The sequence below is a fragment of the Pseudopipra pipra genome, chromosome 9 (genome assembly GCF_036250125.1).
Source record: "Pseudopipra pipra isolate bDixPip1 chromosome 9, bDixPip1.hap1, whole genome shotgun sequence".
In the NCBI taxonomy this organism is placed as follows: domain Eukaryota; kingdom Metazoa; phylum Chordata; class Aves; order Passeriformes; family Pipridae; genus Pseudopipra; species Pseudopipra pipra.
Genome location: NC_087557.1, coordinates 12822659 through 12849047, shown reverse-complemented (window position 1 = coordinate 12849047; position 26389 = coordinate 12822659). Strand labels below are relative to the sequence as shown.

Sequence of the window (26389 nt, the reverse complement as noted above, 5' to 3'; positions counted from 1 at the left end):
AGTTAAAGGAAAAACAAACAGATAAAAACCACAAAACCACACAGATAGCAGTCACCATTGTGAAAAATTTTGCCTCTTGAGCTTTAAGGGCAGCCTTGTACTTAGAGATTGTTGCAGGACAATATTTTATTTACAATATTTACAATATTTTATTGTAAATAAAACTGGTTTTCACTGCAGTGCTCTCACTCGCTCTCAAGACAATTCTTTGTTAACCACTGAAAGACTGGATAGGGAAGTATGCTGAACAAAGTTATTAGGTGTGACAGTTCTACAATATTTTAGTTTTAAATGTTTTGGATTTTTTTTAATGAAGTAACAACGTGAATAATTGAGTTAGCTGTACCTTTATTGCTACATTATTCATGATTTAAAACAAAATTCCTAGAAATTAAAATGACCGTTTCTGTCAGAGTACCATTTTCTATTTCACTGTAAATAAAATTCTAATGTTAATTTTTTAAAGAATAATTTCTCCCCTGAGCTTGATGGCACTGAATCAAGTAGCAAAATGCTACAATCAAATTGCATTTGTCAGTTGAGAACCATATTAAAAATTTCTTTTTCAGAATCACTCCAGTGTCCTCTTCACTTGCTGTGTAAGAACATTTTCCTCTTTCTGTCAATGGGACGATTCTTATGAACACAAAGATGTGTATCAGAATGTGAATATACTATGTGTGACTCTACACAGTAAAACTGCAGCATCCCAAAGAGCTTTGCTACTTTTTCATACTCTAACCCAAGCAAGTGACTCTGCAAACATTCGACAAGTAAAGTCTCAACTGCACAGTGATGTGCAGGATCCAAAGGAAATGTACGTTCCCTTGAGGCACACACAGTACCCTTGACTGCCACCATTTTTTATAAAACATGCAATGCATAAAGTTAATCAAGGAAATCTCTATGTTAGGCCATGTGTTTGCTCCCCAGCACAAAAATGCACACAGGGTAAAATACCAAGCAAAGCACTGCAGATTCTTCTCATCACTTTGCCTCCTGGAGCAGACTAAAGTCAGAAGAGAGGAGGTGTAAGCTGAAGAGGACGAGTTATGTAGATAACTTGGAGAGAGTGGGACCTCTTGTTTTTTGCTTAAGGGAAGTCCTTCAGAAAATCTTTTTATCACACAGCACAAAAAGTGCCGGAGAGAAACAGTGGACACCACCTAAGTTTATATTTCTCAGTTCTTCTTTAAATTGTCAGAATATTTGTCTATCAGTCCGTGCAGGGGAAAGCAAGTAGGCATCTTTGATTTGCACAATAAAGGAAATCAGAAACACCCTGACTGGGAGCTGCCCCTTATCCCCCCTCTCCAAGCCAGGCTGTCAGCTTTGCTCTCACTCTCACTGTGCTGTAACTGTACTGTGTCCAGGAGAAGCTGTCTTCCACCTCCCCTACAACATGCATTTTAGCTCTAGCAATGTTCTTGCTGTATTTTATGACAGCTTTCATAAGAGAATACTACCAAATAGTAAGCATCTATATACAAGCATCTATACAAGTTCTTCTCCAAAACAGAATAAGTATATTTTAAAAAAATAGTAATTATTAAACCATAGGTAGAATTTTTAAAGAAGCAGTAGAAAAAAAAGTGTGCCACTTTCTGTGAAAATGTTTTCAGTAAACAATATTAACAAATGTCATTGCTTGCAGATTTTAATACTGCAGAAGAAATGCAAAATTAGATTTCCTAATTAGAAAACAAAAATTAAGAATTCAAAGCATTTGGGTTGGTTGGCCATCTTCTGTTTTCAGTACATGAAAGATGATATAGCAGGCAAACTCAATGACTCTGGAGTTGCTGTGAGGCTATTATGACATTTTCTTCATAGTATTTACTTTATTTTTCTTTATTTGGACCTGAAAAGTCATCCTGTCAACTTAAACTATCATCAGTCTAAAATTATTCACTTTGTTAACAAGTAAGATGGTCTAAAAACAAGGAATTGGAGGGGAAAAAATTTCCTCTATTTTAATCAATTCTTTCAAGTCCTGCTTTGTGCCATCCCTTTCCCTAAGTGACACACATTTGCCTGTGATGCAGAGAACCAACTGCTCTTTCATGTGACATTAATTCGGGACTGGATAACTATTATTTAAGGAAAGGAGAATGTGGTTCATACTCCTGCCAGCTATACTCCCAAAATGAGTGGGTCACCATGCCTGGAAGGACATGCAGAGGCATGGGATATAGTAACAGAAAAAAAATCTCCCTTCCTCAATAAACCCTCAAAGAGAACTGCTAAGCTCCTGATCATGGACCTATTGGTTTGGACCCTAGTAAAGGACTGTCAATTCATTTCCAATGGACTCAGAAGGGTGATGCATAACTAGGTCAAAATTAATCACTTGCTGATGGCAAAAATCACTGATACAGATTCATGCAACTGTCTGGTTATTCATGCTTTTTTACCTTATTGTCTCAGGCAAAACTACAAATAAGCCTTGCTGAGACTCAGCAGAAAAAAATTAACAAACAGCATCCCTCCTTGAATAACTCCATTAACCTCTCTTAATTCTGCTCAGGTTTACTGTCACAAAGTTCAGTGTGAGATACTAACTACTGTCAGCAAACAGATGCACACAGATGCAGGAGACAAGCGAAAAACATGCACAAGACCTCAGCTTCTCCAACTCCACGGGAAATTATTTTCCCTACAGTACTCAAAAGAATTAGAAATGCTGAGGGTCTGCTCAGTGGCAGCAGTTTCACAGACAGGCCCACCAGTATTTGTACTATCCATTCTAAATAGACAGTATCAGCTTGGTGAGCAAGGCATGCATCATAACCACGCTCTCACACCACTAACAAAAAAGGGAAAGCTAAAGGCTAAGCCTTGAGTGCAGGTTACTTGGGGAAATGATCCACACCTGTATATCTTCTGTTAAGTTTTAATTAATTTCTGTTCATAAGCAATGCTATAATGTTAAAGCATTGAAAAAATACATTGAAATGTCTTGTGATTTCCAGTTTTCAACATATATTATATAGTGAACTTTTTTTTTTGTTCTGTTATCATCAATTCAGTTAGAAATATTCAGAAACAGTCATCATCCTAAAATTTTTTCATTTTTGACAACAGGAATTTGTAAAACTGTTTGTAGTCCATGTTAAAAGAAACAGAAAAATACTATGGTAGTAGTTCAGGCAAATCATAATTTATCAAACAATAATAATACTGTTATCATACAATTCTCGGAGTGCGCAGAGCATATTTTACGCTTTTACTAGACAATCACATTTTTAAAGGAAAAAAAATGCATTCAAGTGAAATTCCCCATTTCAAATGTTGCAGACCTGCACAGAAGGCTGCTGCCACGCTGCATCTGCCTGGGTTCTCACACACGCTCACTCAGGTGCGCTCTCGCGCACATACGTTCATTGCCTTATGCGAAGCTGTTCAAAACGGTCTGTTCCCGATATCCAGGAGAAGAACCTAATGATGCGAGCTTTGAGGGAGTTTCGCTGCAAAGGATCTTCTTGATTGTTACTAATACCTTGATTCTGTAACATCTACAACATGCATGGTTGGGGAGGTCACACTGAATATATTGTTCCACTTCCCATGTTTAAATATTATTTTATTTAAACGTTAGACGTGGTGATCATAGTTTGCATTCAAACAGAAATAATTCTTGTACAATGCCCTAGAAGCTGATTTAAGCAGAAGAGTAGGATAGAAATGCAAATTCAGCTGCCTGACATTGAAACAAAATTGCTTATGTTTTTTTATGAGCTGACTCTCCCATATATGCGTTGAGGTGTGTGAAACAATGTTGTATTATGTCTCCTTTAAAAGACTGTATTATCACAGAGAACCATTATGCCAACAGAAATTTGAAAACTGCCTATAAGCTAATGTAAGCACATGGGCTCTCCTCAAACTTACCTGGAGAAACTATGTATGGATACCTATGTATACTTTTGGACATCAAGCACTACAGTATTTGGATATTTATCAACTAAAACATTTTGAAGCAACAGAAATAGACACAAACCATCTTCCCCACTTGCTCATAGCACGATGAGCTAAAACATCTTTGTGTTTTGCTTTTAGCTGTGAACTCAGTGAGAGGTGTTCAGTCTCCCTGGAGAGCTGCAGGGATCAGACCAGACTCCCTAGGCCATGCTGCTGTGTGATCACAAGGGCACATGATAAATACTACCAGAACTCATTGCAATATCTACACTTACTACTGTTAAAAGGTTTTATCACCACTACCTTTGGCACATACACAATAGAAAAAGAATTATAGTGTCAAACTCAACAAGACTTCTGGGACAATTAACCCTGATAGTAGCAACTGGTACGATGGGCAACAGCAATGTCACATATTATGAGAGGAATTCCAAATAATTATAACCATTAAAAGTTGGAAATAGCAGAAAAAGAGAGCACCTAATCTATCTCTTTCTAGTTCAGTCATGCTGGATAGACAGTCCTATGGGGGAAGTGTAAGAAACCACTTTGTAACAAGGAACAGGGACTGTGTTTTGGAACATGGTTTGGGCACTGCTGACAGAAGTGGCAGTATAAAGGAATACCAAACAGAACTTGGGGAATTAATGCACTTAGCTGTCAAACAGAGCACTGCAAAGAACCCTCTGTGCAAATAAGTAACACTGAATAGCTACAGAAAGAACTGATTATCAGACACAGTAATTATCTCATCCCACAGGAGATGAACCATAGCACATCTCCTAACCAAACACTTCCTCCTAAAACCTTCCCTCTCACTATTCTATCTACTGCCTCAGTTAGTCCTAAAATTGTCCATGTTCCTTGATTTTTTCGAAGCTAGAATACTTATTTAAAAAAAAAATAAATCAAAAACACCAAACCAAAAAAACCCTTAAAAACAGGCTAGGAGAATCAGAAGCTACTACAAGACATGCATGGAGCCCTCTGTGAGCCCCAGCCAATTTCAGGTAACTTTTGCATAAAATAACGTCAGACTCCCCTGAAACAGTGAAAACACAGTCTGTGACTGCACTGGATGAAGTTGAGCTTTTAAACTCTTCCAGGTAACACCCAGAATATCCCCATTTCTCAGTAAGTCTTGCAAAAGAACAGGAGTCTGTAACCTTGACTGTGGCAGAATGAGAGCTTACTCTCTGTAGGAGAGTGCCAGCTAACTGAAACACAAATTATCTTGTAAGAGATGAACAAGATCAGAGATAGTAGAGAAGAAGAGGCAGATGGGTGAGTGATGAGGTTTCTTGGCTTCCATTCTTTTCATTAATTCTGAATACGATTGTAGTTAAGGTAAAAGCACTAAGTCTGCACTGCTGAGCCAGCTCTGGCAAGGATTCCTCAAGGAGACACTCTGCAACTATGGCTTGAATGCATGAGGAGTGGGTACCCGTGCAGAAGAGCTTAATCATCTGCATGCACCACAATTAAACAGAAGTGTCATGCAAACAGTTATCTAACCTTGTCATTAACCAGCAGCAGCTCAATTCAGAATATTACAAGTACACTTATTCCTATTTAAGTGCTCTTCAAATGTAGCTCGACCTCCACCAGAATTCAGACAGTGGCAGGACGGCGAGCATGCCAAGAGCATTCATTTTCCATGGAGAAAGCACTGGAATAGCAAGTAGCAGATCTGGAAACAGAAAAGTAACGTGCTTCCAGGTCTGTGTGATGCACCCTATGCTTATTCATTTGGGGGTGAATTTGTAACATAATAGCAATGAGTGAGGTCGTGGGGCATTTCTAAAGAAAGTTGTTCTTTAAAACAGGATCTTTGAATTGCTTGCTCCCAGATACCTATACAGTTATTATTTTGAAACACCAATCACAATTGCATTGCTTCATGCTTGCGCTGCCTTAGCCTTTGATAACTTCAGACAGTTAGGATTTGTGCTACTCTTAGTAGCTAATTTCTGACAGTAAGCTGTCTTTAATATTGGCACAGGAGCTTGCAGACTGAAAATAAGGAAATACGGTTTTAAAATAAGCCAAATGTAAATCTATGTGCATTCAGAATGTTGAACTAGAACAGTCCTAACTGAAACGTAGTGAAAATCAACTCACACATACCCAGGCAAAGGCAAATAGCACACAGATTATTTAGTATCGCTCCATCTTCAGTGAAGAACAAAGGATGTAAAATAGGAAGGGAGTTAAAAAGCAAAGACTAAGTTAATAATGCTTGTAGTGATGGTAATTAATTGAGATTAACTAACTTAATTTAGACCTTAGTTCCCCGTAAGTATTATTCTTAGTGCCTTTTATTAAACAGGGTCTGTCTTCTATCTAAAACTTTGGACTAAGCATTTAATAAAAAAAATAAAAAATAAAAAAATATAAATAAAAATAAATCCACAGAAACTCAAAATCTAAAGCACTCATATGTAAATAACTTTTTGATTAATTATTTGCTAATTCAAATTTAAAGTTTCTGAGAGCGGAAACAGAAGAAAGCATTTCCCAACAATTAGCAAAGTCTCCACATTATTGTCCTCACATTCCATCCTCTCTGCCTGGAAAGGAGAAAGGTTTTGCAACACAAAGATGAACTATACACTGAGATCTCACCAAGTGTTAGCACCCTGCAGACAGTCTCCAATTTAGTTATCTAGAGAGAAGTTCCATGCCGGCAAACAGCTGCTGTCTACTGCCCCAGGAATACGAGCTCAGAATGAAAGAAGTTTGTTCATATCAGAGTCCTGGGCAGTTCACAAATAGCTTTTGCCACAGCATCTCGAACTAGGTCAAGTCTCAGGAAAAGAACATTATTCATCATGAGTGACAGGGTTATTAGCTATGATGGCTTTTGAGCCACAGAAATGGCTGCTATTGCAGGAGAGCCTAGCATGTAAATAAGACATGCTCTTATTAGTGTGGTATGTCCTAGGCCAACTGACATCTTGCTTTGTTTTGACATTTTACAGAAAGTTTACTGAATGGATTATTTTGAAGATACACACTCATCATGTAAATACTTGTTCAAGCAAATGAGACTCTGACCTCCTTATGACAAGATATCAGCAGAAGTAGCTTAGACACATTTGGTTCAAAAAGGCATGTTGGACCATTCTGAAAAGAAATCTTCTTTCCCTTCAAGGAAAGGAATAAAACGCCCAGGGCCCGCAGAAATTCTTACTAAAGGACAACTTCCACCACTTCCAAGTGGCTAAGACAGGCTGGGAAGTGATTAAAAACATTTCTTCTTAAAAGAATGCCATAGAAAAGTACTTTTAGTGCCCTATCCATTGTGGAATTCTTTACTATCTATTTCACTACTTGTTTGCTCAAAAAACTGTTCAGACATAATCTTACCTAACACATAGTACATCATAATCTTCAAAAAACAAAAATGGTTATCACAGTAAACTAAAATAAATTTTAAACACATTTTGTGATACTTACTCAAGCAAAATGTTTTGGCTTGAAAATTATCACTAGCACGCCCTTGTCCAAAATCCTATTTGTTTTGACAAGAGATTATGGGGTTTGTGCAGTTACTATAAGACCCATGTTACTCTCACTTCCAAGTGGGTACCCTGTCCTTGGGTACCCTGTCTCATGATAAAAGCACCACAGCTGATCCAGAAGGGACTGGATGCTCTATACTAGCCTGAGGACATATCACAAAGAAATAGGACAAATGCCACCTGTACCTGAATTGCCTAACCCCTTGGGCCCAGGGTTAGATTTTCTTTCCAAGCACTTCAAGTTCTGTGGACTCTCAGACAGTGTTAATAAAATTTACTTCAGGACCACAAGGGAAGAGGCCTCAGATCTACTACTCATCCTGATTCCATGGACTTGGCAGCAGCTACAGCAGTAAACTGGACAGATATAGAGCCATTGTCCTCATAGACGACATTAAGAGCCTCCCATGGAGTGTCACTGAATTAATTCTTCCCTTCTTTTTCCTTCACTGGCATGTCTCCTTATTTTAAATCTGATTACCTCGGCACTCTTGTTAAGATAGTGTGGGATCATCCTTCCAGGAAAGCTACATTTAATTTCATTGTTTTAAAAAAAAGTCAGACATTACCTTTTCTAAAGGGCTTTCTACTCGGGGTATGCTGATCATGGGCATCTGGGCCAGATTATCCATATGAGAATGCTCATGTTCTGGCTGACGTCCTCTGAAGTTATTTACCACACAAACAACCTAGAAGGGATTAGAAGATAAACAGAATAGCTAAGGAACAACTTATTTTTTTGAACTTCGATCCTGACATCCATAATTAGGCAGAAATTACACCAGCTTTAGTCACAGCTTTACAGTAGAAACACTGAAATGTGAAGTTCGTGTTTTAGAGAAAATCCTTAATTAATATTTCAAGACAAAAGACTTTCAACCAATTTATTGTTACATGCATCATTTGGGAACTAAAAAACCCTCTTATATAAAGAAAATCCTTTATAAAGAAAATCCATTACTCAATCTGAATAATAGAACACTAAGGCACGAACCCCGCTACAGAACACCAATTATCAGTGTCACGAAGAGATGTCCAGAGCACATGCAGCAGCACATGGCATTAACCTTAAACTCCTATGAAGACCAGTACCCTTTAAGTTTTGATCAGCAAAGACTTCTTCAAATGGAGAGTGAGAAAGGGAACAAGGCAAGGACCATCCCCAAGTCTAAAGGCAACTCTAAATCTGGTCAGGGCAGCAGTGGTTCTCCCACAGGGACTTAGGAATGTGATATACACCAGTTTGTTTGTGTTTCTACTAATTCAGATGCTCAGCTGAGTAGCAATGTTTGCCAACTGTATTTCCTGCAAAACACAACTAAATTTGACATCATGTTACTCAAAGGAGTTTATGCAATATACATCACAAAATACAAGAAAAAGTGTGGGACAGATTTCTTCTCTATTCTTTTCTATTACTTTAGGGGAATGAACAGAATGTAAAAACTAAAACATGAACAACCAAGTATAACTCCTGGACACCTTGTGTGGAAGGGAACATTTGGAAATGCAAGCAGGTATATTTTAAAGGAGACCTGCAACTGTCCTTGCATTTCTCAGAGGATAGAAAATACCCGTTGCAGCCATCCCTGGGAGGGTTCTCAGCCAAGCCAAGTCTTCAGATTCAAGATCTTGAGACCAAGACCTTGTAATCCAAGAAAAAAAAAAACTCAAAAGTGTTTTCACGGAGGAAAAAATCAAAGGTGTACTTAGAACTATTACAAGCAGCCAGGCAGACAAACTTGCAGGCAGTAAACAGCAGTGACTGTTCTATTCTATAGCCTTGCACTGCAGATATTAGTGGAGCTGATTAATAGATTAGAAATAGCTTTCTGACACAGACACTAGTCATCGGGAACTGTGGTTAACAATCAGGTTTTGGAACACAGTTCCAGAAAAGGAAAAGGCTAAACAAAGATGGTGGGGGTTTTTTATAGAGAATAACACAAAATTTCAATGTAAACCCAAATCAACATGAAAGGAATTCATTAGGGTTACTTTAAAGTCAGAAAAACAAATGCTACCTATTCTCTGATCAGTGTAGGTATCACTACCTCAAATTTAATACTTTATATATGAAATCATAACTATATGTTTTTCTGAGGCATATATAATTCCTTAAAGTGGGCCTTGATGCAAAAATTACTGTTTGAAATGCTACAGTCTGATTTATATGGAAGTCAAAAGAGATCACACGATCAGTCCTTTCATGACTTCACATTTGTGAGGGTATCTAAATATAACAAAGGAAACTGATAACTAATTAAAAACCCTAAAATTAGCAACACATCTTTTGTCATTTAGTGGTCTGATTTTATTTTTTTTTTTAGAGATGCAAACTTAAACATTGATTTTTTTCAAACAGAAGTTACACAGATACACACTTACCAAGAAGACTGCTATAGATATTCCGATTACAAATCCTGCTATTACATCTGACCAGTGATTTCGATACTCTGCTACTCTGTTGATTCCAGTAAGGAAAGCCAAGCACATTAAGCCCAAACATAGAACAGGTTTTGCAAGCCTTGTTCCTCTGGCTTTCACTGTGTTGGTGATATACATCTGAAAATTAGAAAGGAAGAAAGTGTAAGATTGATGGATCTCTTCCACTAATTAGTGAATAAAAGCTCTACATTTTGTTTGAATAGACTCTGTGTATTTGATGCCCTTTTTTTTTTTTTTAGAAGGGGAGGTGGGAAAGAAATTAGGAAATAGAGCACTAGATAAAGTCACCACACTCTTTTGCTGGGGATATAGAACTAGAAGCAGACCATACAGCAAAATTACATTTTATATGAACCTGAAAAGCCCACAGAAAACCAGGCAAATTAGATAATCCTATCCTATTACTCCCAATCTATGTATTTATTTATTTTTATAAAGGTAAAAAGACTAATTTTCCACTGTGCAGTGCTGACAGTTACAGAAAAAGATCTTTACTCTGAAAGGGGTTACATAAAGACCTTATTTTTATTAGCAAATGCCTTTTTTCCATTTACACCACTCCTTCATGTGACTAATTAGTGATTTGTCAAAAATCAGTGAAAAGGTGAAAGAAAAGTGTCAAACAGCAGTGAAAATTAAACTAAATGCCAGCATTTATTTTTATAAATAATGTGTAGTGGTTTCAACCAGTGCTGAACTAATACAACTCTGTACTTCACACAAACCAATCTAAATGCAGCAAGTTTTATGCATCAGACTGCGAGAAATCCATTTGCCCTGCTTGCAGTCTGACTCTCCCTGTGCAACACTACTGAATTAAAAGCACTGCTTGATGACAGAGAAGCTCTTCTGCCCTAAGGTGCATTAGTGACTACTAGGTTTAAGCCAGCACTTTCCAAGCTCTGATGGGCCAATGGAAAAAATGAATATAAAATATTTTAATATCCTTTCTCTTGAATCTTGGCATTAAGACTGCTTGAAAGACTTCTCCACTCTCCACATTCCAAAAAAAAAAAAAAAATATATATATATATATACTTCAACCGACAAGATTTTTGAGGAAAAAGTTTCTAATTTCTCCAATTAAACCCCTGAAATTCTTAAATCTTCAAATTTTAAACAGAGTTCAAGTTTTTTGATGGAGGAATGCAAGTATTTCCTGTGGAGCTGCACTAGAGAATCCAAGTGTGTAATGACACACTTGGCCACAAATGTTCCCTTTGAACTGCAAAGGGAAACAGATGAATCTCTATTGAAGAACCAGTACCATGTTTCTGGCCAACAAATGGTTGGGGTTTTTTCTGTACTAACTGAAACTTTAGTGGAATTTACTGTGTAATCAGTTAATGAAGTGCTTCAATAATCCAGTGAAGAACTGGTTTAGAAAGTGTGGATAAATTAACTGATAAAGTAGTGGACAGAATTTGCTCAAAAAGAGCAATATCTGACAATAATTTTGTCCAAAACACTGAAGAAAGATTCACGGTTTAGAGAATGAAACAAAGCTTAATCTTAAAATCACATCAGAGTACTGCAACACAAATCTTCAGTGTACTTTATATGATGAACAGTAAACAAGTAGCAAGCTTTCCACTAATTCAGACAGAGAAAAGGTTTGCAAAAAGAGGTTTGGGATGTATCTCCAGGCCACATGTCTCCTCTCTTCTTCCTAGACCATTTCAGAAACAGTGTTTCTCCCTTTGCTGACTATCCTTTTATCTTAGCTCCTTATATTTTGCAGGCTATCTTCAGTGAGTTACTCTTACCATGCAGAAGGCTGGACAACAGCAACTGTAATTTCCAGCTTTTTAGCCCCACTGGTTTTCTACAAGCTACAAACAGAGTAATGCACAATGAATTAACTCAGCAACCCTCTATTTTAGTGAGTCTCATTGTAGTCCTGAATACTACCACCATTATCCACATTCACACTATATGTTAGGACATCTGGTGATACCAAAAATATTTGAATATTTTGAATACACAGTAAGAACAGCTTGGGTGAAGTTGACAAGGAAGTTGTCAGGAAACTATCCTGCATGTAATTCCGTATTGTGCAATATTAAATTGAAATTACTACTGAGAAGGAAAAACCTGCTTATTTCAGTAACCTATAACACCTGGTCATCACTCAAGAAGAATATCTGCATTTTTATTAGGACAAAACACATAATACAAATGATTGATTCTGCAGTACTTCAGTCAAACTTCAACATTTTTAATATAAAGCTAAACTGAAAAGTGCTCTGAAAAAAATTCTCAAAATCTTCCCACAACCAAGCATGTCCTTCAAATTCCTACTCAGACAAAGCACTGAGCAGAAACAACCACATGCTGTGGTTCAACACATTCATGCTGTGCCTCACATGAGTAGTAATAACCTCCATTTGTAAAGTCCCTTCCTATATGTGCAATCAAGATTGTCATGCCCAGTCCATTACTCAAAATAACCTGAGGGTTCTGCCAGCATAGGTACTATTTCTGTCTTTTCTTTAAGTAACAGGTACCACTGATGTTAAGAATAGCATTATATTAAAATATTAAGAATCAATAGAAACAAGGTAAACTTTTCCTGAAACAATGTAATGAAAACTCTGTATATTTGCAAAACTCTATATAGCAAATGTAGCCTCTTTCCAAGCCAGGATTCACAGATAACCCATTTTTAAACTTGACCTCTTACAGCTCTACAATATGTTAACACAGTCCACTCAGTCAAAGATCTGATTTGCATTAAGAAAAAAATATCATTAAGCTGTTGTTTTCTTCTTAATTCTGGTGGAAAAGTTATAAACCAGCACAGTTAGTAATTGACAAAGAATAAACATCTTGAAAAGATGACAGGATTTTTCTTCTCTTACTTTTAATAAATATTAATGCAATATCAACAAAGGAAAATAGCTCAGTGATTTTAAAACATTAGTAAGAATGAACAACAATATAATTTTTTACATGGGTAAAGATGTTTACTGAACAACTTCATCTCAGTTCCTTTTAAAGAAAAAAACCTGGGAGATGAGGAATCTAATTAAAGCAAACTTTTAAATTAGTCAACAGCAAGACCAGCGGCAGAGATTTTGTATGTAAGGTAGAGTAGTTAGAATTAATTTAGGAGGTTGCACATTCTTCTGCAACATTAGATCAGTGGTGAATCTTCTCTTGAAGAACCTCTGCTACTGCTTTTCCTTCTTCCTGAAATAAGATTTTAGTATTAAAAGATATAAAGGTGACACCAGCACACAGACAGTGTCAGTCATACAAGGAGGTGGATTGTTACTTGTTACCTGATCACACAATATAACAATATTTACTAGATTTTCAGAAAAACTGCAAACACTGACCTTCAGTCTTCAAGATACTGGAAGTGAAACTGTCAGAGAATGTTGTAAATTGAAAGAAAAACTAAATGAAGCGGGTTTGAAAAACATGCATTTCAAAGATCAAAGACAAAGCAAGCTACCTGTTTCTGACATGACTGGCTCAGAGCATAGTGTAAGGAATAATCAAAGCATTGACACTCAGCTTGTGCTGGGAAATATTTCAAAAGTGTCGTGTTGCAAGTCCTATGTGAAATATGTCCCAAATCTAGTGCAAACAAAATCATTCCAAAACACATAATTTTACGTTTAGTGTGGGACAAAGGAGACTCCTGGGCTATGCTGGAAGCTCTTCCTAGGCATCTTTCAGCTGTCTTTAGGCCCATCCACATAAACATCTGCGCACACAAACACACATGGAACAGGACCCAGACTCCCCTTTCAGTTTCAGAGGAGCTAGACATCAGCCTGGGTGCACCAGCCAGGAGAGAGGATACTTTTCCTAGCTGATTTCATCAACCTGGGGCCCAGGTATGCAGTAAGAAGATTCCCTTCATTCCTCCCTGAAGCAGACAGTCTGGGGGACTGGCCAGTCCATTAGCAGGCAGTGAACAATGACTCATGAAGCAGAATGAGGAAGGAATCACAGTACAGGCACCTATCTCAGGTAGCACTTCAAATATAAATTATTTCATGGTTTCTTTTGCTTTTACGGTATGCTATCATTAAAGAAATAATATTGAACTATTCAAGTAATAGAAGAAATGTTATAAATGGTCCACCAAAGGAACTTTCAATATTCATCATACTCACTAGAACAGGGACACTTGGAGATCAAAAAGCTGAAAAAGTAGTGGGCTGTAGTAGTCTATAACCAGGTTCAATGTTTAGTTAGAATCCTGATTGACAATCTAAAATCTCTTCAGCTTCTTCTGTTAATAATTATTTCTAGAGCAAACCACAGTCATATTCTCAAATCATCTGTGTCCTTCTGCAACTACCCACTGAAGATCTTTTTTAGTATTTCTGAAGCCTCCTCCAGCTTTCTCCATATGTTTTGCACTTATTACTGATGACCCCAGACAAAAACCAGCTTTCAAAGGCAGGGGTCTGGGTTGGCAAAAGGAAAAGAAAGCTCTAGAAATTCTGAACCTTACTATTCGTTTTAGCACTACAAGCTCCCCACAGCTGTAACTGTAAACAACTGGAGAAGGAAAGAGGTATCTTTCACTGTACCAGGAATACAGAGGTTGTTATCTTGAGCAACTGAATTGTCATGAAGAGCTGACTGGCATGAAATATCTGTAAATCTTTAGATAAATAGCGTGATCAAACTGTAATGTTATTTTATTATTCAGTCTGAAAGTAACCAACACACTCAACATATGAAGCCCATGATGTTTGTGGTACAATCAGTATTGAGGGACACTTTTTCTTGCTGCACCAGATACCAAAAAGAAATTCCACGTTCCTAACATTGCCCCTGAAAGACAGCCCAAAGAATCCTTTAATTCTTTAATTTCCTAACAAAAAATGGACAAAGTTGACTCAATAAGGTGGCTCTGCTACTACTTTTCCTCCTAAACACTCCTGAAAGTCCATCAGAGGCCTATCACGCCTCCATCAGCTTCCCGTTTAGCTGGAGCCAAACAGGCACTTCGAGACAAAGCACAGGTGAAACTATACCTACAGCTAACAATTGGATCAAGGAAGGACACTGAGGAGAATGTCACCATGTTGCCAGCACTGTGACCCCGACTGCCTTGCTGTCTTTTCCCAGTGACTTACAAACACACTAAACTGTAAAAATGATGCAGCAGAATGTCAGGAGCAAGAACCTTGCAGGAAAGATGATCATAGGTCAAACAAAAGCTCTGCAGAGAAGAAACTCTGCAAGCTTTATGTGCTAGTCCTGTCTGAGGCTGTAGATGAGGCCAAGGACTCACAGTACAAAGCAACAAAAGCTGCCTACAGACTTAAGGGCTACGTTATCAAGACATTAAGCCTGTTCCTCTATTATTACAAATCCAAAGGAAGTCTGAAATGTATGTGGTAACACCAAGTTCAGACACTTCCCTACAGACTGGTTGGCTGCCACCTGCTCTTGTCCAATGTAGTAGGAACAACAACAACGCAAAATTTTAGAGAATTAATTAAAATTTGTCTTGAACTACAACTAGCAATAACTAATCCCCTAGGTCTGAAGTACCAAAGGATGACTGGTAGTCACAAGTCTTATATTTAAATCTATGGGAATAGGCTGACTAAATCTTCATATATCACTTTGAAATCCTACCAAAAAAAAGGACTCATGACTTCTCATTTCTCTGTCTCAGTTGTGGAAAAAAACCCAAGTATGTGCATACTTGGCTGCTTCAAAACATCCCTCTACTTGTCCAGGCTGTGTCAACTTACACATAGCAAAATCTAGCTTATACAATTCTATTCTATTTGATAAAGTTGCAGTGTTTGCCTTAATACCTATGTTAGCAAATGTTGTTCCAGCTGAGAAAGGTGAATTGCAATGCTCATAAGAAATGAAAGCAAAAATAAACAAACAAAAGATCTCCGATGAGTTGAGCGGACACCTAAGGAAAAACACAGGTGGTAGCCAGCTCGGTTAGAGATTTCAGAACAGATTTACAGTAGTTCATTTGGAATACACTGGTATGCTGGGAAAAATAAACCTGAAAGTCTGAAGAAGACAGGTAATGCATTATTGAGAGCATGTTTGGAGCAGGGTAGAGAAAGCATCTAACCACTGTGCTGCCTTTCAACATTTCCATTGCTAAGTCCTTCTTGAAAGAAAGTAATGGAGGAAAACATTTACAGAGAGGCCTAAATATTAGCAATACAACTGTTTGAAAAAGACTGTACTTTCAAGCAGGAGGGGAATTCTGGGTTACCATAGCAGCCACCCACTCTCAAAATTGGGGAAGGGGAAAAAAAGAAGAGTCAAGAACTTAGATGAAAAAAGAAGCTATTGTTAACCAGACAATATGCTAGGTGATAAGAACGTGGCTGCACCTCAATGGAACGAGATAGGAGCATTATTAGATAAAGCACAGGCTTTGTTTCTAAACGGGTTGACCGGTTAAATCACACAAGTCTGACAGTGAAATCACACAAGTCTGATGGCATTTACTTCATCCCTTCAGAGAGCAAGGACTCAGATCAGCTTGTTGTGTGTTTCTTGTCTTTAAGGTGGTTTTGTTTTGTGCACAGCTGGCTAAAATATCCAGGGAGGATTCTGTAACAATCTCTCCCTCTCTCCCAAATTTCTGTTAACCAAAAAGAAAGTACATTTTGTACCAGAGATTATATGCTAATGAAATATTGAGTACTATACGGAGGTCTTTATGTCCATGCTCTCAATAACTGTTGTAACATGGCTCAAAGACGAGGCTACTGTTCTAAATCTTCTACTCCAGTGAACAGTGATGAGAAAATTGTTATTTAGGGCCAACTATCTTGACAAACATCATGTCAGCATAAGGACATGACCTCAAATATTGGAACATGGCAAATTTTTTCCCCCCGGTGTGTAATAAACAGTATTTTTAGCTTCAATCATGCAGTAGGATTAAAAAAAACCAAAAACAAACAAACAACTGCCAATATTGTACCATTGCATCAAGGAGTTACTATAAGAACTCAGAAGTCCTAAGAGCAGTTTATAGTGCTTCAGTTAAATCATGAGTGTCATGCATCATGCAGCAATACAATAGCAACATAGAATATATTTATTTCTGCAGGTACTGAAAGAGCACATAGTCATGAAATGGATCACAGCAGTTTTAATTTTTGATATCACTAACTGTATATTGACCAGAGGCAAGGTTTGCATAAAGTATTCCTTGCTCATGTCAAAAGCCACTGATACTAGGCATTAAAAACTTTATTAATGTCTACTTTTTGTTTTCAAAATGTATTAATACGATTTTCCTTCCTGCTTTGCAGTAGCTGAACAGTTGGTTTCCTTTAGTTACAGTGACTCATGGCAGCAGTGAAAATACAACTTTACAGATGGATGAGAAAAATAGGAGCAATTAAAATAAAAATTCTGAGTATTTTCTAAAATAGCTTGCACCAAATTTAGAGGTATGTTTCAGTGAAGCAAAATCTTAGATATCTCCCCAAATAAAGACAATACTATCAGGAGACTTACAGTTGCCTCAAGTTAGAATAGAATATTATTGATCATCTCTTATTTGCAGATAACACTTGCCTGTACTAACTGTTAATCCACATCTCTTAAATGACATTGCTCACAAGCAACTTTTGGTAAATGTTACCGTCAGTGCTGCAGATTTAATCAACTGGTTCTAAACTCATATGCAGAAGCACAGAGTTGACACACTGCCTGTGGATGGGGTGGGATCTTTGCCACGTTGGCAAATATCAGTTTCCAGATCAATCAGGAATTAAATTGGGTCATTCAGTATATGCTCAAAAGCAATACACACTCACACGATTACATCTACATGTGTGTACACACACACATACATATATACAACATACATGTATAGGCAGGCCACTGTTCAAATACTGAGGGAATTAAAGGGATGACTCCTGCAATGATCAGAGGTACACACAAACACACACACACACAAACACACTTGTTTGGTTTCCCACTGATACTATGAGGGCGGTCCTGGGCCCATCCGGAGGGCTACAATGGACTGATCACCAGCTCAGGTCAGGTCAGAGACTCCCACAGGCACGTGCTGGGGACAGCACATGAACAAGATTTGCCCCTGCTTAAGACTAGAACGATATGCACTCCAAACTAAGCCAGTGAATACTTCACAGAATTACATGAGTGAGATTCATAGGTCACTCTTCCTCTGCCCTGCCTCTCCTCAGCCTGTACAAGAGCTCTGATGCCAGGCAGTAAACACCAGTTTTTATCCCAGCCCTGTTCATCATTCCTTGTAACAGAAAGGAGAGGTGGGGAAAAAGGGTGGATTGTCTTGTAGCCCACCTCATTGCATAATAGCCACACTGACTTTGCATGAACAGTGAGGTACCTGTAAATGCCAATCCTTGTACCAAAAGACATGCACAGATCTCAGGAAACCTGCAGAGATCAGATGCATATATATGCCCACCCTTCTGCTTCACCTCACCAAATATGGCCATGTGCAACTCTACTATCTGTACTGGGTTAAAATGTGGAAAGGAACCACTATCAGTCAGAAGCAGTCAGTTCCTACCCTTATTCTTTACCACCCAACAAAGTATTGTCCTACAAGCTCTGGAAGTAGGGAAAAAGTAAACCAAGAAACTGTTTATCCTATATCTGTAATCCTTTATGGACAACTTGCTCTCTCTCAGCCTTGGCTTTCAAGGCTCAGAAACCACTACACCTTGTCAGAATTAAGTCCAATGAATCACATTCTCAAAGGCCTCACAGTAAGTCACAGAAGCTGTGCATACACAAAATCAGTCAACAGTTGCCTTATCTTCTGCCCATTCCTCCCTCCTCCCCCTCACAGTGTGAGCCATTTGCTCTCAACAACATAGTGACATTAAATAGTACAATATACTTACAGCCAGATACATAGCTGCATATACGCTTAGTGCTGCTTCTTTGGATGGGAATGTCTTTCTGGCTTTCATGATAAGGTCTGGATTTCCAGTACAGGCATGAACGCTACTGATGAACTGTGTATACTGTTTACATCCCAGTGCTGTATAGTTGGGTTTACAAAGTGCAAGAAAATGGGGTGCAAGATTCCCTGTTACTACTTGTCCAGCATTTACAAAGATGTCCGTAGCAAACAGTCCAAATGCGTAAATTCCTAAAGATGGAAACAAAGAGTTAAATTTCCTGACAATTTCACCAAAGGGCAACATATTATATTATTTATCAAAGCAATATAACAGCTTCTTCCATTCAAGAACATGAAAAATCCTCACATGTACTGTACCCTAAAGATCATGGTTCATGCTGGAAATGTTACTTTCCGACACAACTGCAGCAGCAGCACTGCAATGTACCCACACACCTGATGTCTCTCCATCTTCCATAGGAGCATGTTCACCTCTTTGCAAGTGGCCTACTTTCCTAGGCCCCCTAGCCATGCATGTTCCCTGTTTGAGGTAGGTAGCTATACTGGTACATAAATTTTGCCTATGTTCATTAAACATGGTGAAACAACAGAAGCACATTCTTCACCCTATAAATCTCCTTGAGAACCAAGGAAGCTAGGCACTGATGGAGAAGTAACTTGAAAAGTTGTACCACATACTGGACAAACATTTTCTTTTCCCTTGCAGCTGTAAAGAAATTAAAATACTGAATAATTCAACATTGCCATTCACAAGTTGTTTTCATCTGCCTGCCACTGGGTAAATCCCTATGCATGGTATATTAATCACAGTATCAACAGAGCAAGCTAAAGACCTATATATTTGAGGAGCTACTTATGCTAAAGAGTTTTTTTAATCAGACATATCAGCAAAACATTAAGCACATGTACTCATTCATTAGAATGTAAATGCATGTATCTGATTACTTAAAAGAAAACAGATTTCTGCTTTTCTGAAGTCCCTCTCTATCCTTTTGTAAATAGAAAATGAGCTCTGGAAGAACATGCAAACACAGCACTCTGACCAGAAGGCAAAGCCAGTAGGTGCTTGTTCAAATTTCACCTGAGCTATAGATTCCCTCCTGTATTTCCACAGGCAAATGACCTTACCTTTCCCATACTCCAATTCACTCCAATATAAAGCAAGTTTTGGCAAATCCCAACTTCATGGGGCACCATGAGGACTCTACCAGATGAACACCACAGCAGCCACAATTTCACAGAAACGTGCATTTCTAAAGGTCAGGGGTTTTTTCTCAGCAAAGCCAGAGAATCAAGGATGATTTCTGGGATCTGGCTGGTCAGCAATGTCACACTACTGTTAATTCACCCTGGGATGCTAGACTCTGGTGAGCAGCAGACTGTGCCTAGCCAAGTCGCTTCACAGAAGGGCCCTTTCAGCAAGTCCCGAGGGTGTGCATTGCCCACATGTAGGTGGACACATCACTTTGTGTGAGCACAGTGGGTAGCGATGCCTCATCTGGTAGAACAGCACAGAGCCTTTTGTTCATCCCTGCCCTTCCTCACAATTTTTCTTTTTGCTTCTGCGAAAAAAGGAGGGCCCACCTAGTAGGAAGGAAACTCAGGCACTGATTATACACAAAGCAACTGGAGTGGGAGGAGCGCCTTACCATCACTCCCCACCTCCTTCGGACCTATGCAAGACAGTGTCATCTCTAATGACTTTTTGCACTCAGTGTGACAGCAGCAATCGCCCTCTCAGAAGGCAGGCACGGCTGTTACACAAACACTGCAAATACAGACACAGCTGCACATGCTCTCCCTCCCCCTGTGACTGGGGCACGCAGCAGGATTAGCTGCCCCAAGGCTTCATTCCTCCAGCTGTTTCTCTTAGATACAACCACGAGAGAGAGAAGCAAACAATGGAACTGAGCCCTGCTATGGCATCCCTGCACGCATTAAGAAGCAGCATCTGGGAATATTCAACACACATTTTGAGTGGTGAGACTTCTCCCTCCAAACACGTTTAGAGCAAACTAAGTAGAAAAGATGACTCCTCATATCTATGGAAGTCAATGGGGGAGTTTCAGCCCAAATCAGTGTAGCATGGATTTACTACAGTTTTCTACTAGAGACTATAACACAATATCCAGACTAAGAAAGCACCTAAATTTGCTTGGCTTCAAATACACATTTGTATCCCAATGTCAACTTTGGCATACGTGTGTGTACTGTCATCCACAGATATGGCACAAGGATATCTCCTTTCTTCATTTCACCCCACTCCAGGCCTGCTGATTGTTTTCCCCCCCTTGTGATCCCATTTTTTTCTATTTTTACAGCTGTTTCTGCAAGTATTTTTTAATCCAAACTTCCAAGAAGCTTCGTTTGCTACCTAAAAGGAACACTGAACCTGAATTAAGACTACACACAAAATGTTGTATGGTTATCTGAGTATTTTCCCCAGGTCAAAATTAAGACATAATTGATCACTCTCACCATTCAGATAATGAAAGCAGTAATTTTGCTCATACCAAGGAATCTGATGGTCCTGCGCACCAGTGGATTTATATAACAACAGTCTCCAGTTAATATTGTTTTTTCTTGGTTTTCAAAATCCTTTGTAGCTAACTGTAGACAAAAGACTGCAGTTTCTCCAACGATAATCTTAGGGGAGGAGAAAAAAGGGGAGAGAAACGGTACATCAGATTACAGCAAGTAAAATACACTAATATTACAGAGACAGCCATCTCATCTTAAAGAAACAAGACCAAATCAGCACAAAAGACAACATAAGTGAATCAAGTTCTGTACATTAATCTTCTTATGAGGGAAGTATGTCTTATGGCTTGATTTACTTTATTTGCCTTAAAAGAGAATAAATTACTACAACCAGGATTTGGAGTCGACATAACATAACCTAGTTTTCAGGATGAGGGGAAAGAGAAAGAAAGAAATCTATTAGTTCAAGAACAACAGATCACATAATGCAGAAGATTTGCACCACAGTAAAGGCCTAATCCTGAAAGACACTGAACATTTCAGTTTTCACACGGCTTTCACTGGCACTCAGCACTTCACAGGGTTGAGCTTTAAATTTTGCACCACAGCAGGTGAAAATTAAAAAAAAAAGAAAAAAAATCTTAACAGAACTCCTGTTCACATCAGAGGTTTGGTTTGCCAGGAGGCACTTGACAGGGTTTGATTCTTATTTTGCCAGCTAAGTTTATCAAGTCTGGCTTCCTCATGCTTGAACAAAGTGTCACCACTGATATTTTAACACTGTTTCACATTCATTACACCAAAATGAATAAAGTTCTCGTGTCTATATATCATTTACATTATGGTTGGCAAAAAATAAACAAAAATCAAAAAATGAGAAAAATATGTATTTTAAATGTAAAATATCCCCTGCAGGTTGTGTATTTACCTGTACAGCAAAGCATGGCCTTTAATTTATTCAAACAGTTATGGTATTGAGACTTAATAGCCAAAGCCAAGCCTTAAGCAGGTACTAACCTACTATACTGAAGTGTTATGGCACGTAGCACAGGCATAATCAAAAAGTAAAGCAGAAGGGTCAAATACTGACCACTGTATTCCAAATCTGATTCATTGTGGGAATTATAGGCAAAGCTCTTCTACTCTTCTATATGAAAAGCTGTACCTTATTGAGGTACATCACACTTTAATAAACGGGAATGAAGATCAGCAAACTGAAGTTGTAATACCACACAAATACAAGAAACAATGCCATTAAACCTGATTCACTGCCTAGGTTTTCCTAAACCTTTCACCTAAGAGGAAAACACGAACCTTTTAATACATCACAATAGGTCTGAAGAGTTCTACACACAGCACTGGTTACAAAAAAACCCACAACTATGGACACTGACTCACATGTACATTTTTTTTTCAGGAAGAATGCAATTAATGACCTTACTTAGCTGTGTGTAGATCTACACAGATAACCCTGGGGTTGAATTGTGACACACAGGAGAAAAGTGCTTCTTACAAATAATGTGACACAAGTAACAAAAATTACTGTGGTGGTAAGTGTGTAAAAAGCAAGATTCGGTTTGTCACCAAAACAGTCATTATCTATTACTTTAGACTGACTTCAGATCCTAGTGGAATTTTTACATCAAACAGAAATTTCAATACCTGAACTAACAAGTATCCTCTCTCTATTTTGATGCAAGCAAATTTTCAGTCTACTGAAGTAGAATTCCTTCATCTATAATTAGCAAATGATCAGTATACATGAAAAGTAACTCAACCTTGAATTCAAGGCCATCCAAATTATGACAAACCAATGAATTCTTGAAAAAAACATAAAAATAAAAAAACCAGTTTTAATATGATTCATAAAGGTGAGAACTGAAACAATATTATTTTCTGAGTCACAGTAACGCCTTTCTTTCATCAAGGACTAGGCAACCTGAACACAGTCAGATTCTGCATTTAACCAATTCTTTTTGCCAAACTCAATAAATTTCAGTAAAATTTTCACAGATTTTGAAACTCCAGGAAAAAGCAGAATTCAGCACAAGGGAAGCATCTGTGATATACAGCGCTCAACCTTTTGCAAGAACACCAAGAGAAAGAATGCCAGCAAGCTCAACTCTCCAGCTCTGAGCACAGACTGAATCTGCTGATCTAAGAATAAAGGCCTTCTTGCATAGTAGGGAAGCTGGGGTTAACAAAAGGCAGAACTGCTCACTCACTTATAGGAAAGGATATCCTCATTTTCAGCAACCTGTCTTCACTGGCTGCATCTAGATCCTTACTGCTGCCAACAATTTTTCCTTGTTACATTTCCCATCTTTGATGGTGACCTGAATGAAAAAAACCCTCTGTTCTGAGAATAGCAGGGAGCAGTGTTCATTCTTAGCTGAATGAAAATACTCTTAGAGTGGGCATGTATATGTAAGGGTCAGAAGGACGCAGAACCCGGCTAAAGACAAAATTTTTGCTATAGCAGGCCTAGTGCTCTACTGTCAGAAGTAATCAGAGTGGGATATGCCACTGAGCACACAAGGCATTCATCTCTATGCTTCTGTGGCTTCATTTTGACAGAATCCTTCTAGAATTTGGCAATAAATACAGGTCCTTTATTTTTCTGTACTGGCAGCTCAGCTAAAGCTGTTCTCCTTCCTCCATCCTTCAGCACAAGCACTGCTCATCTCAATAATCAGCCTATTGATGTTTCAGAAATGGAAAGAAAATCTTTTTCAATCTCAGCAAATCCCATGAGAGATTCTGTTTCTCAGTGCAATTCTTTCTCCTTCTCTCCAGCATCACTGGCAATAATCAGCCCTACACGGTAGAGGAAAAGGAGGGCGATCTCCCCCTTGCCCTTTACAATAATTTGCATGCCTGGAATATTCCTTGAAGGAATAATTTCTGTATTCCCGCTGGCACAGGAACCACCATTACCGCTTCCACTGCATATGCAAGTTATAATCAGTCAACAAATGACATTTAATTTAACAAAATTATTTGTGTACTTTTTCTCTAAGTCTTGGGGCAAAAAGTTTTTGGAATGTTCCTAAACTGACAGTGAAAGATTGCAATGGAGAATCTGAATGTTCTGACAACACAAATCTCTGGACAAAACTACACAAGTTCAGGTATAGAAATAAAATTTGCAATGGAAAGAAGAGGATATTAGAAGTATCTTTTACCTTATTCTAACAGGGTCATACTACTTAAGATCACTGTACAAATTTCCAGAAGGCATATATTAAAATTCTTAGCTCACAGATATTTTAACATCTGTTAAAAGCAGAGGAGGCCATCCTTCCCTAAGGGTGAGAAAACCTTTTGACATAAAACTACAGCATGTAAAATATAAGGAAAAGAACAATTTTCAGCTGAAGACTAACAATACAAAGTGCAGACTTTCCAGTATTCTAAAGAATATATATATAAAAAACTTACTTTCACAGTCCTTAGATAAAAACACAGAGTACAAAACTGCTACAAGAAGGAGCAAGACAAGAATGATCCTTTATTATTAGGGAAGCATGTAAAAAAAATATTAACCCAGTAAAATTTAAGTTATAGGAGAAGTTTCGCCTCTTAACCCCTGATTAATTTATTAGCTGATTGATTTTAATTGTGGCTTTAAACTAGTGATATATTTATTGCCAACCACTTAATACCAGTTCCCTTTCCTTGTTTTCTACACAGGATTCTTATAGCCTTTAGCACACATTCTCTACACTGATTCCTTTCTCCCAAATAAGTCCAGGGTTTTTTCTGTATTAGTTGTTTTTCTGAATGCAGGCAAGCTGTTCCTAGTTTTAGCACTGTATGTCAATTTAGAAATCTAATTTGGCCTTCCCAAAATGATCCATCCAGTATATTCTTAACTTGGTTCTAAATTCTGAGCTGTTTTTCAACTTAAAATGTCAAACCTGACTCATTCCAAATATTAGAGCTAGAGCAGCTCTGACATTGTTGATTTTCCAGTAAACTGACTCCATAAACAAACTTCCCCCACTGTCACCTATGGTTTACAACACCCAGCACCTATATAAATAAATGACCTTAAAACTGCACTTCCGAAATACTAATGAGGTTTATTTTATGGCCTACCTTCTCATCTATATCACGTAACTGCCTATAAAACCCCAGGACTCAACTGAGAATTAAACATTCATTTGGATGACAAGATATCTGAGGGTGCATTAGTGCATTTAAACACGATAAATCCTGAAATTTAAGGTTGATAATCTCTATCTGGGATTAGGAAATAAATTTCCATGTATGCAGTCATAGACTATTCTAGCTAACACCTACTTTAAGGATATACAAATGTTCATGAAATATTTCACACAGGCTAGGGAACATTGTGGAATACACGATTCCCTCTCTGCCAGTTCTCAGGGTTATGCTGTAGCTACAGCAACCACTCAGAAAGATGAGTAACGCTGAAAAGCAGTTATTACATTAAAAAAGACCACTAAATATTCATCCATGTGCTAAACTTGTCAAGTTAAGAAGAACAGTTTACAATACTGTGCATTGTAATTCTGACTTCTTTTCATTCATTGTATTTCTCTTATTTAGGCATGACTTGAACCCTACTCAAGTAGGCTTCTGTGAGACCATCTTCAAGAAATAACACAGCAAGGGATTGTCCCTTTGGGGAATGAGCATCTTGGGCAGCCCACAGCTCTGCTTTTCTCTTTAGAATGAGCTTTCTCATACCTCCTTATCAGATAAGAAGGGAAGCTGGGAACTGGAGCTAAAAATCTTGGGGATTATTTATGTATCTCTAGGGAAATTGTTGTCAATTAAGATGCATTGTCTCCCCATTCATTTCACTTATGAGTTCCCACTCATAAGTGTGTTGTAGATCTCTTCTAAAAACATGGCTTCCACATGCTTTATTATTCCTGCCCTTTACCTTATCCTCTCAATTTTTGAGACCATGGGGTATTTCTGGCCAATTTCCTCTTCAAAGATGCCATAAATGTACCAAAGAGCATAGTGGTCTCAGAGTTTGGAAAATCTAACAGCATAAACCTCGGCCTTTAGTGATGCTGCTCTACTCTCCACTTCAAGCTAAAAACATTGAGTGAGGTGACAGCCCTGGCAGGAAAAGCAACAACAG

The 26389-nt window shown here is 38.1% G+C and overlaps 1 protein-coding gene across 3 annotated transcripts in view; it reads right to left on the bottom strand.

Moving 5' to 3' along the window:
- The window catches only part of PLPPR5 (phospholipid phosphatase related 5), a 107492-nt gene that overhangs the window by 2212 nt on the left and 78891 nt on the right, over positions 1–26389 (bottom strand). For 2 of the 3 annotated variants that reach the window (XM_064664684.1, XM_064664685.1), the window contains 4 exons: positions 21300–21432; positions 18764–19014; positions 9834–10010; positions 8015–8134 (listed from right to left, as the gene is read on the bottom strand). In XM_064664684.1, the coding sequence (XP_064520754.1) occupies positions 8015–8134; positions 9834–10010; positions 18764–19014; positions 21300–21432 (681 nt within the window). Of the gene's footprint in view, positions 1–7; positions 3516–8014; positions 8135–9833; positions 10011–18763; positions 19015–21299; positions 21433–26389 lie in introns of those variants that run through there. The other variant, XM_064664682.1, reaches the window with a different exon arrangement.